Source organism: Pristiophorus japonicus, chromosome 4 (genome assembly GCF_044704955.1).
Source record: "Pristiophorus japonicus isolate sPriJap1 chromosome 4, sPriJap1.hap1, whole genome shotgun sequence".
In the NCBI taxonomy this organism is placed as follows: domain Eukaryota; kingdom Metazoa; phylum Chordata; class Chondrichthyes; family Pristiophoridae; genus Pristiophorus; species Pristiophorus japonicus.
The window spans coordinates 128,364,590-128,381,007 of record NC_091980.1 but is presented as its reverse complement, the minus strand read 5'-3'; the positions used below and the strand labels follow the sequence as shown (position 1 = coordinate 128,381,007).

Genomic DNA, 16,418 nt, shown 5'->3' with positions numbered 1-16,418 from the left:
CAAACAACAGAGGATTTAATGAACCTTTCAAGGTGGCCATTAACTGGTCCAGGCAGGGCACAGTCGATGGGGTGTTTTCTCTACGGCTGCGTGCCTCTCTTCCGCAACTATGTCCGTGTCCGGGTGTCCCTGCAGAGGGAGCACACAGTGTCTGCCGGTATGCTTGAGGCCTCCAATGACCGGTGGGCGCCAGAGGGACTGGAATGCAGCGTGGATACAGGGAACTAAACTATAAATTGATAAGTGTTCAGGTTAGTTTTGTCATGTTTGGAAGGGAGCACTTATATTTTAAGTTTTTCCCAATTGATTAGCCTAAATAATAGAGGATTCATTTTAACCTGTGATTCTGGATATTTGAACTGTGTTTGAGGAAAGTTAGGACAATTGAGATCCTCATTGAGTTGTCAGCCAATGATGCTCATTCTTCAAAGATCTGACTGGCTCTGGGAATCCATCTCCCCTCCTCCCATTACCTGATTGATGCTCTGAGATGCTGCAACTTCTGATTGGTTATTGAGGACTGTCAATCATCCTGCAGACTGCCACACCCTGGATTATCCAGCAGTATAAATACAGGCATATGTGGTTGGTTGAATCTTTACAGGAGTTTGTTGCTTCCACAAAGTTTTGATTTGTGAAAAAGAATCTAGATGGCTTCTCAAGTGCGTCAGAACTACCACCAGGACTGTGAGGATGCTGTCAACAAGCAGATCAACATGGAGCTCTATTCCTCCTATGTTTATCTCTCTATGGTGAGTTTTGTATTTTAGAGCACTTCACAATGGAGACAATGTAATGTGAATTTACTAAATTCTGTGCTGTACCCAGTCTATCTATTCTGCCTATCTTTAATAATGACTTTTATTCTGGAACTCTTTTGAGCTTGAAGTTTATTCTGAATACATTCTGCATTCAATGCATGGAATTCAGAATTTGTATCCTCATTCTCAATCACTCCATGGACTTCCTCCACCTTGCCTTTTTCAATGAGGGGATGGAATCTTAAAATTAGAGTCAGGCCATTTAGGAGGGAAGTCAGGAAGTCTTTCCTGCAAAGGTGGTGAAAATCTAATGCCTTTATTCTTTTCTCCAACCACTGCACCACCATACACACACCTTGGCTCAACATCAAAGCCTTGATTTCTCATTGGGTAAGGGTATCAAAAGATTGTTTTCATGAAAATGTCCATCAAAGGCAGGCCCTCTGAATCAAGCAAGACTTGCTTCCACTCTGAGTCCTTGGGTGGCTGAACAGTCCAATATGAGAACCACAGTCTAAAACTGGTAGGGCATATAGTTGTTGAGGGAAAGGATGGGTGGGACTAGTTTGCTGAATGCTTTTGTTGCCTGTGCTTGATTTCTACTTGCTCTTAGTGATGAGACTCTAGGTGCTCAGTACCCTCCATGGTAAACATCCACTTGGGTCGATCTCTAGCCAGGGACTCCCAGGTGTCAGTGGGGATGTTACAATTTTTCAGGGTGATTGAGGGTGTCCCTGTAATGTTTTGTCTGCCATTAAGGAGTTCCACATTCAGTGAGGTTTTGAAACCTTGCAAGAAAGCAAAATATTGAGGTTGAAGTTTTGTGCTGTACACATGATGGGTCTGTGATATAATACTCTTCTGATCTCTCCATAGTCCTTCTACTTTGACCGGGATGATGTTGCCCTGCATCACTTTGCTGAGTTCTTCAAGGAGCAGTCACATGAGGAACGTGAGCATGCTGAGAAACTGATGGAATTCCAGAATCGGCGTGGAGGCCGAATTATCTTGGCGGACATCAAGGTTTGGTTCAATAAAGGAGTGGCTTTCTGTCTAGCTCCTCTTAGACTGAATCTTCACAATACATTCTAAAGCAATTAAAGCACACAGGACATTCAGTCAAGTTGGTGTTTATACTCCATGAGCCTCCTCTTATTTTGCTTTATCTCGCCCTGTCAGCAAAGCATTCTTTTCTTTAATCCCCATGCACTTGCATTGCTTCCCTTTAAATACATCTAGGCTATTTGCCTTATCAATATAACTCCAGTAGCTGTGATAGTGTAATGGCAATTTTATATTCTAACAAATAGGTTCATGGTAAAGTAGACTTTTGATTGCACCCCAATTTCCTTTAGTACTTACAATGAATTAAACAAACATTAGAAAGCGAACTGTTAGAACTTTCTTTCCAGAAACCAGAGCTGGATGAGTGGAGCAATGGTCTGGAGGTGATGCAGAGAGCTCTGCAGATGGAGAAGAATGTGAACCAGAGTCTGCTGGATCTGCACAAACTCTCCACTGGGAGCACGGACCCTGATGTAAGTTCTTAATCATTTAATGTGGGCTTTTGGGTAAGTTGGAGGTTGTGCAAACTTGCTACAGGGGCCTAATTAAAAGGTCTCCACACATAACAAATTTGTGTTGGTGTCTCGTTTGGGCAGCAGTGGGAAGGGATGGGGGAATGTTGGCGGACTGGACAATGACTAGTAAATGTGTCCCAGTGATCCCAGGATCTCCGTACATAAAGTGCAATAAATTTAATCTAATAATGCAGTAATTCCATCAATCTCAATTGCACCACTTGACTATCCTCCAGTTCAATATAATTGAAATCCCAATTCTGAAGGGGAAGCTGACATTCTTTGATATCTGCTGCTGGCCATAACTTGCTTCTCCCTCTTTCAGTTGTGTGACTTCCTGGAGACCCACTACTTGGATAAACAAGTGAAGATGATCAAGAAGCTTGGAGATCACATCACCAACCTGAAGAGACTGGGAGCCCCTGAGAATGGCCTGGGAGAGTATCTGTTTGACAAGCACACCCTGGGGGAGAGTGACTAAACTGACTGATAGGTTCAAGCTTATTGTATTTATATAATTAGGACCCCTATCCTGTAGGGAACTATGGCTTCTGCTTTGTACAAAGAGCTAAAATGTGACATGTAACATAACTAAATAAACTGTTCAACAATGGACTGGTTTTGTCTCCTTGTGAGTGGTTGCTTTATCTTACAATTAATATAACCAGAATTACACTACCCTCTGCAACAGTGTTATGGGATTTGGTTTGACTCTGATGTATATTTACGTAAAGCTCTGGAACTAGCTGTTTTTTATTCAGTATTTGTTGTAGATCTTGTCGACTTATTATTGCAGGGAGTTCAGTAACTAAATTCACCACTACTGCTGTAGCCATTGTTAAACTTTGTAGGTAGAGCAACACCTGCTGTACACACCAGTCATGTCTGAGAGCATGGAACCCTGGGGACTGTAATTGGGTAAAGCAGGAAAGCAACAGGTGGCATCAGCTTGCTGTCACAGCTTCATTGGTTAGTATGGATACCCAAGTGTGCTGGTTCTGGGACAGATTCTCTTCTGCCTGCTCCCATTGCGATTGAATAACTTGCCAATATAATCGATGCTTACATAAATAAGGTATCGAAGGAATACCTGTGCACCTACACTCCAACAAACTATAATCTTGCTGGAAGGTGGAGTAAATGCACAAAGCAAGAGATCCAAGATTTTAAACACAAGGCTCTGGAAAAACATTTGCCCCAATGCCAAATTTATCAACCCAATGTATCCAGTTGTATTTGCTTCCCATTGTGCATTTCATACCAAATATCAATCATTCTGTCCAAATTCCAGTGGGTCTCCATTTCTTTGCTTCACCCATTTGAATAGATTCACATGTTAATGCTGAACTCCAAGCCAGCGTCAACACACTCTCCGAGGTATACAAAAGCATAGGCCTTACACTAAATATCTGTAAGACAAAGGTCTTCCACCAACCTGACCCCACCACGCAGCACTGGCACGGATCATCAAAATCCAAGGCGTGGCCTTGGACAACATGGGCCATTTTCCATATCTCAGGAGCCAACTGTCAGCAAGGGCAGACATCAATGATGAGGTCCAACAACGGCTCCAGTGCACCAGCGCAGCCTTCGATCGCCTGAGGAATGGAATGATCAAAACTGGCACCAAGATTATGATCTACATGGCAGTAGTGATAACTGCCCTCCTAAATGGCAACAGCTCAAAACACTGGAGAAGTACCACGAGCACTGCCTCTGCAAGATCCTGCAAATCCATTTGGAGCAAAGACGCTCCAACGTTAGTGTTCTCGCTTAGGCCAACGTTGCCCCGCATCTAAGCACTGATCACGCTCGATCAGCTCCATTGGGCGGGTCACATCGTCCGCATGCCCGACACGAGACTCCCAAAGCCTTCGTCACGGCAGGTAAGCTCCAGTTGGCAGAGGAAACGCTTCAAGGACACACTCAAAGCCTTGTTGATAAAATGCAACATCCCCACCGGTACCTGGGAGTCCCTGGCCGAAGACCGCCCAAAATGGAGGAACAGCATCCAAGAGAGCGCTGAGCACCTCAAGTCTCATCATTGAGAGCAAGCAGAAACCAAGCACAGACAGCAGAAGGAGCATGTGTCAACCCAGCCCCGCTTTCCTTCAACCACTGTCCGCCCTACCTGTGACACAGACTGTAAGTCCCACATTGGTCTCTTCAGCTACCTGGGAACTCACTTTTAGAGAGGAAACAAGTCATCCTCGTTTTTGACTCTGGATCATTAGTCCAGGCCCCTGGATTACTTATATAAGAACATATGAAATAAGAGCAGGAGTTTGTAATTTGGCCCCGCGAGTCTGCTCCGCCTTTCAATAAGATCATGGCTGATCTAATCATGGCCTCAGCTCCACTTCCATGCCCACTCCTCATAATCCTTGACTCCCTTATTGTTCAGAAATTGGTCGATCTCCACCTGACATATATTTAGGCTCCCGAAATATGGGAAGTGGTCCACATTGTCCAGGGCTGCGGCGTGGATGTTGATGACATGGGGGCAGTGCTGTGCGGCGAGGACAGCATATCTTTAGAGCCTCCTATCAACAAGAGCAGGCATTGATGACGAGATCCAACATCGCCTCCAGTGTGCCAGTGCAGCCTTCAGCAGCCTGAGGAAAAGAGTGTTTGAAGACCAGGCCCTCAGAACTGCCACCAAGCTCATAATCTACAGAGCTGTAGGAATACCCGCCCTCCTGTATGGCTCAGAGACATGGCCATGTACAATAGACACCCCTCAAGTCGCTGGAGAAATACCACCGACGATGTCTTCGCAAGATCCTACAAATTCCCTGGGAGGAGAGATGCACCAACATTAGCGTCCTCGACCAGACCAACATCCCCAGCATTGAAGCACTGACCACACTTGATCAGCCCCGCTGAACAGGCCACATAGTTCGCATGCCAGACACGAGACTCCCAAAGCAAGTGGTCCACTCGGAACTCCTTCACGGCAAACGAGCCAAAGATGGGCAGCAGAAGCATTACAAGGACACTCTCAAATCCTCACTGATAAAGTGCGACATCCCCACTGACACCTGGGAGTCCCTGGCCGAAGACTGCCCTAAGTGGAGGAATTGCATCAGGGAGGGCGCTGAGCACCTGGAGTCTCATCGCCGAAAGCATGCAGAAATCAAGCGCTGGCAGCGGAAAGTGCGTGCGGCAAACCTGTCCCACCCACCCCTTCCCTCAATGTCAATCTGTCCCACCTGTGACAGAGTCTGTGGCTCTCATATTGGACTGCTCAGCCACCTAAGAACTCATTATAAGAGTGGAAGCAAGCGATTCCGAGGGACTGCCTATGATGATGATGATGACATATATTCAGTGACCCAGTCTCCACAGATCTGTGGGGGAGCGAATTCGAAAGATTCACAACCCTCTGAGAGAAGAAATTCTTCCTCATTTCTGTTTTAAATGGGCATTCCCATATTCTGAATCAATGTCCCCTAGGTCGAGATTCCCCCACGAGGGGAAATATCCTCTCTGAATCGACCCTGTCAAGACACCTCAGAATCTTATTCGCTTCAATAAGATCATCTTTCAATCTTTTAAACTCCAATGAGTCCAACCTGCTTATCCTTTCTCCATATGACAACATCTTCATCTCAGGAATCAACCTCATGAACCTTCTCTGAACTGCCTCCATTGCAAGTATATCCCTCCTTAAATAAGGCGACCAAAGCTGTATGTAGTACTCCAGGTGTGGTCTCACCAACGTCCTGTACAGTTGTACCAGGACTTGCTTACTTTTATACACCATTCCCGTTGAAATCAAGAACAATATTTCATTTGCTTTCCTATTTAAATGTTGTACCTGCATACTAACTTTTTGAGTTTCATGTACAAGGACCCCCAGATCCCTCTGTACCGCAGCATTTTGTAATGCCTCCCCATTTAAATAATAATTCGCTTTTATATTTATCCTACCTATTTATCCAGTAGCATCACCACTATTCTACCTTACCCCACATAGGTACGCTATTGGGCTTGGGGCTGGGACCCCACCCACCTCAACTCATGGTTGATTAATCTGCCAACAATCCCTGACTAGGCTGCCACATGAATAAGGAATTGGGCAAGGATTAAATGCATTGAATGCATAAAGGAAAACACTAAAGTTAAATAGATACTTGTCTGAAACTCTTCCCTCTGTTGTCCCCACCCATGCCTGTTGCATCAATTTATAACCCAATACCAGCAGCTCCACCATAAATGTATCCATTTATATTTCAACCTGTTGTGCATTTCACATCAAATAGCCAGCATCCTTTCCAAATCCTACTGGATCTCCATTTTTCCCCTTCTCGTCCATGAATGGATTCAAATGTTGTTGATGCTGGAGCTGCAATAATCCAGTGTTTACAAGTTAATTAAGGACTTTTCTGAGAACTGCACTGGGTGCAATTAAATTATCTCCTTTAGTCTTTCCATGTTAATGTCGTTTTTATTCATTGCGGAATGTGGGCGCCACTGGCAAGGCCAGCATTTGTTGCACATCACTAATTGCCCTTGAGAAGGTTGTGGTGAGCTGCCTTCTTGAACCGCTGCAGTTCTTGTGGTGAAGATACTCCTACAGTGCTGTTAGGGAGGGAGTTCCATGATTTTGTCCCAGCAACGATGAAGGAATGGCGTTACATTTCCAAGTCAGGATGGTGTGTAACTTGGATGGGAACACGGTGTTCCCATGTGCCTGCTGCCGTTGACCTTTTAGTTAGTAGAACTCATGGGTTGGCAGGTGCTGCTGAAGAAACCTTGGCGAGTTGCTGCTGTACATCTTGTAGATGGTACACACTGTAGCCATGGTATGCTGATGGTGGAGGCAGTCAATGTTGAATGAGTTGTATGAGATACCAGTCAAGTGGGCTACTTTGTCATGGATGGTGTCGAGCTTTTTGAGTTTTGTAGGAGCTATACTCATCCAGGTAATTGGAGAGTATTCCATCACATTCTTGACTTGTGCCTTCTAGATGGTGGAAAGGCTTTGGAGAGTCAGAAGGTGAGACACGCCGCAGAATTCCCAGCCTCTGACCCGCTCTTGTTACCACAGTATTTATATGACTGGTCCAGTTAAGTTTCTGGACAATGGTGACTCCCAGGTGTTGATGATGTGCGATTCTGTGACTGTAATGCTCTTCAATGTTAAGGGCAGGCGGTTAGACTCTCGCTTGTTGGAGATAGTCATTGCCTGAACCTTGTGTGACGCAAATGATACTTTCCACTCATCAGCCCCACACTGAATGTCATCCAGGTCTTGCTGCATTTCCATGGACTGCTTCATTTTCTGAGGAGTTGGGAATGGAACTGAATACTATGCAATCATCAGCAAACATCCCACTTCTGACCTTATGAAGGAGGAAAGTTCATTAATGAAGCAGTTGAAGCTGGTTGGGCCTAGCACACTGCCCCGTGGAACACCTGAAGCGATGTGTTGTGGCTGAGATAATTGACCTCCAACAACCACAACCATCTTCCGTGCAGCTAGATATGACTCCAGCCTGTGGAGAGTTTTCTCCCTGATTCCCATTGACTTCAATTTTACCAGGGCTCTTTGATGCCAAACATGATCAAATGCTGTCTTGATGTCAAGGACATTCACTCTCACCTCACCTGGAATTCTGCTCTTTTGTCCATGTTTGAACCAAAGCTGTAATGAGTTCTGCAGATGAGTATTCCTGGCCGAACACAAACTGAACATCTGTGAGTGGGTTATTGGAGAGTAAGTCGCACTTGTTAGCACAGTCTATGACACCTTGCATCACTTTGCTGATGATTGGGACGGTAATTGGCCAGATTTGCTTTGTTCTGATTTTTGTGGACAGGACATACCTGGGCAGTTTTCCACTTTGTCGGGTGGATGTCAGTGTTGTAGCTGTAGTGGAACAGCATGACAAGAGGCAAGGTTAGTTCTGGAGCACAAGTCTTCAGCACGGCAACCGGAATGTTGTCGGGGTCCATAGTCTTTTTTATATCCAGTGCACTCAGCCCTTTCTGGATATCATGTGATGCGAATTGAATTGGCTGAAGACTGGCTTCTGTGATGTTGGGGACTGTAGGAGGAGGCTGAGATGGATCATCCATGAGGCAATTCTGTCTGAAGATGGCTGCAAACACTTCAGCTGTGTCTTTTGCACTGACGACATTGAGGACAGGAATATTCATGGAGCCTCCTCCGCCCGTTAGTTGTTTAATGGTCCACCACTATTCATGACTGGATGTGGCAGGACTGCAGAACTTTGCTCTGATCTGTTGATTGTGGGATTGCTTAGCTCTGTCTATTGGATGCTGCTTCTGTTGTTTAGCATGCAGTCCTGTGTTGCAGCTTCCCCAGGTTGGCATCTCTATTTAGGTACAACTTGTGCTGTTCCTGGCATTCTCTTCTGCACTCCTCCTTGAACCACCTTAGGTCCATTGGCTTGATGGTAATGAGTGAACGACAGGCCGGGCCATTATGTTACAGATTGCGGTGCAATACAATTCTGCGGCTGCTGATGACCCACGTTGCCTCATGGATTTTGAGCCGCTCGATCTACTCTGAATTTATCACATTCAGCACGTTGGTAGTGCCACACAGAATGATGGGGGGGTGTCCTCAGTGTGAAGATGGAACTTCTTCTCCACAAGTACTGTCTGTATGGACCGTTACCAATACTGTAATGGACAGATGCATCTGCGAAAGGTAGATTGGTGAGCACGACGTCAAATAGGTTTTTCCCTTCTGTTGGTTCTCTCACCACCTGTCGCAGGCCCAATCTGGGAGCTATGTCTCTCAGCTATGCCCATGCTTGACCTGAACACATGAGACTTCATGCCATCCAGAGTCAATGTTGAGGACTACCAGGGCCACCCATTCCTGATTGTATACCACTGTGTCACCACCTCTGGTAGGTCTGTCCTGCCGGTAGGATAGGACATACCCAGGGATGGTGATGGAGGAATCTGGGACATTGGTGAAAGGTATGATTCTGTGAGTATGACTATGTCACGTTGTTGCTTGACTAGTCTGTGGGGCTCATCTCCCAATTTTGGCATAATTCCCCAGAGGTTCGTGCAGAGGACTTTGCAGGGTCGACTGGGCTGGGTATGTCGAGGTGGATGCCGGGGGGCTTGTCCTGTTTTATTCTTATTATTGTTTCTCATAGCGGTTTGTTAAAACTGAGTGGCTTGCTACGCCATTTCGGAGGGCAGTTAATAGTCAACCACGTTGCTGTGGGTTTGGAGTCATATATAGGCCAGACCAGGTAAGGACGGCAGATTTCCTTCCCTAAAGGACATTAGTGAACCAGATGGGATTTTACAACATTCCGATAGCTCCCTGGTCAACATTACGGATTTTATTACTGCTTTTTATCACGGATTTTTATTTAATTAACTGAATTTAAATTCCCCAGCTGCCATGGTGGGACTTTTACTCATGTTTCTGGATCATTAGTCCAGGCCTCTGGATTACTAGTCCTATAACATAACCACTATGTTTAGATGTTACATCAAACCCACAGATGCCTGCACATGACCAACCCAAGGAACGATGGTGATCCTCATACACACACTGAACCATCCAGAACTATTAAAAAGACACTGAGTCGCAAACAAAAAGAGGATTCAATGAACCTTTCAAGGTGGCCATTAACTGGTCCAGACAGAGCACGGTCGATGGGGTGTTCTCTCCATCTGCCTGCCTCTCTTCTGCGGCTATGTCCCTGCCCCGGTGTCCCTGGAGAGGGAGCACGCGATGTCTGCTGGTATGCTTGAGGCTTTCTGTGACTGGTGGGCCAGAGGGACTGGACTGCAGTGTGGATACAGGGAACTAAATTATAATTTGGAAAAGTGTTTATGTTAGTTTTGTCACATTTAAATGTCTTGCTTATTCTGCTTTATAAAGGGGGTACTTGTAGTTTAAGTTTTTCCCAATTGATTGGTCGAAAGAGTAGAGGATCCAACTCTGAACCTGTGATTCTGAATATCTGAACTGTGTTTGAGGAAAGTTAGGACAATTGAGATCCTCATTGAGTTGTTAGCCAATGATGCTCATTCTTCAAAGATCTGAATGGCTCTGGGAGTGCATCCCCCTCCTCCCATTACTTGATTGGTGCTCTGAGAGGCTGCAACTTCTGATTGGATATTGAGGACCGTCACTCATTATCTAGGTTGCCACGCCCTGGAGTATCCAGCAGTATAAATACAGGAGTTGAGGTTGGTTCAATCTCAGTTTGCTGTTTCAACAAATATTTGATTTGTATTAAAGAATCCAGATGCCTTTTCAAGTGCGTCAGAACTACCACCAGGACTGTGAGGATGCTGTCAACAAGCAGATCAACATGGAGCTCTATTCCTCCTATGTTTATCTCTCTATGGTGAATTTTGTATTTTAGTCTCCATTGTGAAGTGGTCTATGTAATGTGAATTTACTAAATTCTGTGTTGTATGTAGCCCACCTCTTCTGAGTATCTTAAATGACTCACTTTCCTGGGCTTTTTTGAGCTTGTTGTTGAAGTTTATTTGGAATACATTCTGCACTCAATACATGGATTTCAGAATTTGTATCCTCATTCTAAATCACTCCATGGACTTTCCCTACTTGCCTTTGCAATGAGGGGATGTAATGGGACATTTTAGGGGGAAATCAAGAAGTATCTTTTTCCTGCAAGTGTGGAAGAAATCTGCAACACTGTTTCCCATTTCACCACCCCCCACCCTCCACTTGAATAGTTTAATAAAAAAACTCAATGCTGTGCCAAGGTTACCTGGAATACATTATTTCCCCCACCCACCTACCTCCTCAGGAAAATCAAGGCTTTGATGCTGGTCTATTGTTTTCCATTGGGTAAAGGAATCAAAAGATTGTCTCCATAACAATGTATGTACAGGCAACTCTCGCTTTATCCGCACACGGATGCAATGGGAAACCGTTGTAACGGCATTTAAAATTCCATGTGTGCGCTCTGCCGACATCACTTTGGAATGCTGATGTTCCTTTCAAATGTTGCCTGTTGAGCCTCGCTTTTAAGCGCTCCACCCTGCCTCGGCTCCCACTACTACTCCCACATCGTTCCATTGCCTCTCATAATTCATTAAAATGCCATGAGCAGTTACAGGAAGTAATCAACAAGCCTAATGCTCTTTAGATCTCGAGGACTAGAATTCAAGCATTAGAAGAGATGTTACAGCTATTGATTAGAGCACACCTGCAGTACTGTAAGCATTAACTGTAATGTCAACTTGCTCGAAGGCGAAATCGTTTAACTGGCATAGACCAATCCCCAAGGGACCCGGATAATTGAGAGATGCCTGTATATTCAGGTTCAGTGAGACTTTGAACCCTTGAAAGAAAGCAAGCAAAATTGAGCTTGAAGTTATGTACTGCGCACATGATGCTGGGTCTGCCATGCATTACCCAACTACTGTACTGATCTCTCCATAGTCCTTCTACTTTGACCGGGATGATGTTGCCCTGCGTCACTCTGTGGAGTTTTTCAAGGAGCAGTCACATGAGGAACGTGAGCATGCTGAGAAACTGATGGAATTCCAGAATCGGCGTGGAGTATGGATCATCATGTCTGACATTAAGGTTGGATTCAATAAAGGAGTGGCCTTCTGTCTGGCTCCCAATAGATTGATTGTTCCTATTTGCAGCACACAGGCCATTTGGCCAAACTGGTCTTTGCCGGTGTTTATACTCCAGGCGAGCCTCCTCCCACCTGGCTTCATCTCACCCCCTCAGCATATCATCCGATTCCTTTCTCTCCATACACTTGCCCAGCTTCCTCTTAAATACATCTATGCAATTTGCCTCATCAATATCACTCTAGTGGTTGTGATAGCTCAATGTCAATTTTATATTCTAACACACCGGTTCATGGTAAAGTAGACTTTTGCACCACTAATTTCCTTCAATACTTTCTAATTTGTTTAATCTATTGTAAGTGAACTGTGAGCATGTACTTTCTTTCCAGAAACCAGAGCAGAATGAGTGGAGCAATGGTCTGGAGGCGATGCAGAGAGCTCTGCAGCTGGAGAAGAATGTGAACCAGAGTCTGCTGGATCTGCACAAACTCTCCACTGGGAGCACTGACCGTTATGTAAGTTGTTAATGATTTTAATGTGGCTGTTGGGTAAGTTGGATGGTGTGGTACCTTGGTCTCCTCGGGCCTAATTAAAAGCTCTCCACGCCTAATAGCTTTGTGTTGGTCTCATCGGTCTGTATTTGGGAGCAGTGACAAAGGACGAGGGAAGTTAGCCTACTGTGGATAGTGACTAGATATGTCTATGATCCCAGGATCTGAGCATCTATTGTGCAGTAAGTTTAATCTAATGGTGCAGTAATTTCATCAATCTCAATTGTACCACTTGACTATCCTCTTTTTCAAAAGGATTAAAATCCAAACTCTGAAGGGGAAGCTGACATTCCTTGGTATCTGCTGCTGGACATAACTAGTTTCCCTCTTTCAGTTGTGTGACTTCCTGGAGTCCCACTACTTGGATGAACAAGTGAAGATGATCAAGAAGCTTGGAGATCACATCACCAACCTGAAGAGACTGGGAGCCCCTGAGAATGGCCTGGGAGAGTACCTGTTTGACCAGCACACTCTGGGGGAGAGCAACTAAACTGACTGATGGGATCAAGCATTTTGTTTGTTACTCTTATTTATATAAGTTAGCCCCCTGTCTTGTAAGGAATGATGGCTTGTGACTTTGTACAAAGAGCTGAGACCTGGAAGCAAAATGTCACATCTGTAAATAAACAGTTGAACATTGGGGTTGTTTCTTTCTATAGTTGAGTCATTGCTTATTTTTCAATGAATATAACGTAGTTTAAATCAAACAAGAATTACACGGCGTTGGGCAATAGTGTTATGGAATTCAGTCCTATGAAAGTGTTTTTTCCTCTAGTATAATAGCAATGTATTGCGTTGGATATTCAGAAACCTGTTGCAAGGTCTAAATTTTTCAAATGTAAATTCAGGCCATTACTGACTGAGACAAAGCATGGTCACAGGTTGGTTTTAGGGAGTGTATTAAATAGGTTTAGAGAGGGAATGTTAGAACTTGGGATCTAAACAGTGGAATAAAAATACCTGTTCCTGCTCGTGAAAATTCTGTCTGCTTAAACAGAAATTACATCTTAATGCAACAAAATACAAATTGCTGTAAAATGTGTTGTTGGAGAGAAATTTCTTAACCTATAACCTTTTGTAACTTTTATAATGTGTAGCCAGCTCCCCGGTCTTTCTCTGATGAATTATGGGACAGTGAGAGTGGTCAAGTAACAAATGTATACTTAAGCAGAAGGCAGATGTAGTCTCCAGTCCGGTGACTGAGTCATGGAGATAGGGGAAGTAACACAATGGGCAGTTGGAAAGGCAAACAGATGTATATCGCTTGTACTAATAACAGGAAGATAGTTCCTTGTTTTTCTGCTGATGCAAAGCGAAAGGCCCAAGAAGTTAAACACAGACCTTTGGAAAAACATTTCCCCCACCCCGTGCCTCAATTCACAAACCCAATGCATCCATTTGTATTTAATCCCATTTTACATTTTATATCAAATAGCAATCATCCTGTCAAAATCCTACTGGATCTGCATTTCTCCCCTATGAATGGATTCAAATGTTAATGCTACAGCTGTAATAATCCAGTGTTTACAAGTTAGTTTTAGAAATTTAGCTGAAAACTATTGTTTGCAATTAAACTGCCATCTTCAGCCATTCCATGTTAATGTCTTTGCAACTCTCAAAGGCACTTTTCGGGTATTGATATTACAAAATTTCATATATTGATGAGCTGCAATTCAACGAGTCGGCCTGGGTTTGCAGCTGATGGATTTGACAACTTCCCGTTCCTGACAAAATCTTCAGCTCACTTGATTTGAAAAACGTCACAGGTGCCCGTGTTAATTATATCAAATTTACAGCACCGAAAAAGACCATTCAGGCCAACTGGGCTATGCTGTGGTTTATGCTCCATGTGAGCCTTCTCCCACCCCACTTCATCTAGACCTATCAGCATATCCTTCTATACCTTTCTGCCTCATGTGTTTATATAGCTTCCCCTTAAATACATCTGTGCTCTTTGCATTCAGAGTTATTACTGCGGGTAGCTCAGTAAACTAAACACACCACTGCTGCTACAGACTTCCTGTTGAGCAATGTGGGCAAAGAAACAATTAACTGCCATACAGACCAGTAATGTCTGAGCTCAAGGCCAGCATTTATTGTCCATCTCTAATTGCCCTTGAAGGTGAACAGCCTTGTAGCACTGAGTGCCTTGCTGGGCCATTTCAGAGAGCAGTTGATAGTCAACCACTTTGCTGTGGACCTGGATTCACATATAGGCCAGACTGGGTAAGCACAGCAGGTTTCTTGCCCTGAAGGAGATTTAAGAAACACATGGGTTTTTATGACAGTCTGCCCATTTAATGATCACCAGTACTGACACTAGCTTTTTATTCCAGATTTATTTAATTAATTAGCTGAATTAATACTTCTCTTGAAACTTTTCCTCCTGTTTTCCCCTCCCCCATGTCTGTTCCATCAATTTATAAACCCAATACCAGCAGCTCCTCCATAAATGTATCCATTTGTATTTTGTCCCATTGTGCATTTCATACCAAATGGCAATCATCCTTTCCAATCCTACTGGATATCTGTTTGTCCCCCTTCTCATCTATGAATGGATTCAAATGTTGTCGATAGAAACATAGAAAATAGGTACAGGAGTAGGCCATTCAGCCCTTTGAGCCTGCATCACCATTCAATAAGACCGTGGCTGATCATTCACCTCAGTACCCCTTTCCTGCTTTCTCTCCATACTCCTTGATTCCTTTAGCCATAAGGGCCATATCTAACTCCCTCTTGAATATAATTAACTGGCATCAACAACTCTGTGGTAGAGAATTCCACAGGTTCACAACTCAGTGAAGAAGAAGTTTCTCCTCATCTCAGTCCTAAATGGCTTACGCCTTATCCTTAGACTATGTCCCCTGGTTCTGGACTTCCCCAACTTCGGGAACGTTTTTCCTGCATCTAACCTGTCCAGTCTTGTCAGAATTTTATATGTTTCTATGAGATCCTCTCATTCTTCCAAACTCCAGTCTCCTCATATGTCAGTCCTGCCATCCCGGCAATCAGTCTGGTAAACCTTCGCTGCACTCCCTCAGTAGCAAGAACGTCCTTCCTCAGATTAGGAGACCAAAACTGAACACAATACTCCATGTGAGGCCTCACTAAGGCCCTGTACAACTGCAGTAAGACCTCACTGCTCCTATACTCAAATCCCCTAGCTATGAAGGCCAACATGCCATTTGCCTTCACCACCTGCTGTACTTGCATGCCAGCTTTCAATGACTGATGTACCAGGTCTCGTTGCACCTCCGCTTTTCCTAATCTGCTGCCATTCAGATAATATTCTGCCTTCACGTTTTTGCCACCAAAGTGAATAACCTCACATTTAGCCACATTATATTGCATCTGCCATGCATTTGCCCACTCACCTAACCTGTCCAAGGCACCCTGCAGCCTCTTAGCATCCTACTCACAGCTCACACCGCCACCCAACTTGGTGTCATCTGCAAACTTGGATATATTACACTCAATTCCTTCTTCAAAATCATTGATGTATATTGTAAATAGCTGGGGTCCCAGCACTGAGTCACTGCCTGCTATTCTGAAAAAGGACCTGTTTATCCCAACTCTCTGCCAACCAGTTCTCTATCCATGTCAATACGTTACCCCGAATACCATGTGCTTTAATTTTGCACAACAATCTCATGTGGGACATTGTCAAAAGCTTTTTGAAAGTCCAAATATATCACATCCACTGGTTCTCCCTTGTCCACTCTACAAATTACATTCTCAAAAAATTCTAGAAGATTTGTCAAGCATGATTTTCCTTTCATAAATCCATGCTGACTTCGACCGATCCTGTGACTGCTTTCCAAATGCGCTGCTATTTCATCTTTAATAATTGATTCCAACATTTTCCCCACTACCGATGTCAGGCTAACCAATCTATAATTCCCTGTTTTCTCTCCTTCCTTTTTTAAAAAGTGGTGTTACATTAGCTACCCTCCAGTCCA

The 16,418-nt window shown here is 44.2% G+C and overlaps 2 protein-coding genes across 2 annotated transcripts; both read left to right on the top strand.

Moving 5' to 3' along the window:
• The first annotated feature begins 650 nt into the window (after nt 1-650).
• Nucleotides 651-2,822, top strand: LOC139262178 (ferritin heavy chain B-like). The gene is made up of 4 exons (XM_070877323.1): nt 651-752; nt 1,638-1,784; nt 2,174-2,299; nt 2,667-2,822. Exons 1-4 carry the CDS (start codon nt 651-653, stop codon nt 2,820-2,822), a joined length of 531 nt encoding a protein of 176 aa, XP_070733424.1.
• Nucleotides 2,823-10,596: 7,774 nt separating this feature from the next.
• Nucleotides 10,597-12,949, top strand: LOC139262177 (ferritin heavy chain A-like). The gene is made up of 4 exons (XM_070877322.1): nt 10,597-10,698; nt 11,766-11,912; nt 12,298-12,423; nt 12,794-12,949. The coding sequence occupies exons 1-4, from the start codon at nt 10,597-10,599 to the stop codon at nt 12,947-12,949; spliced, it is 531 nt and encodes a 176-aa protein (XP_070733423.1).
• Nucleotides 12,950-16,418: the final 3,469 nt, after the last annotated feature.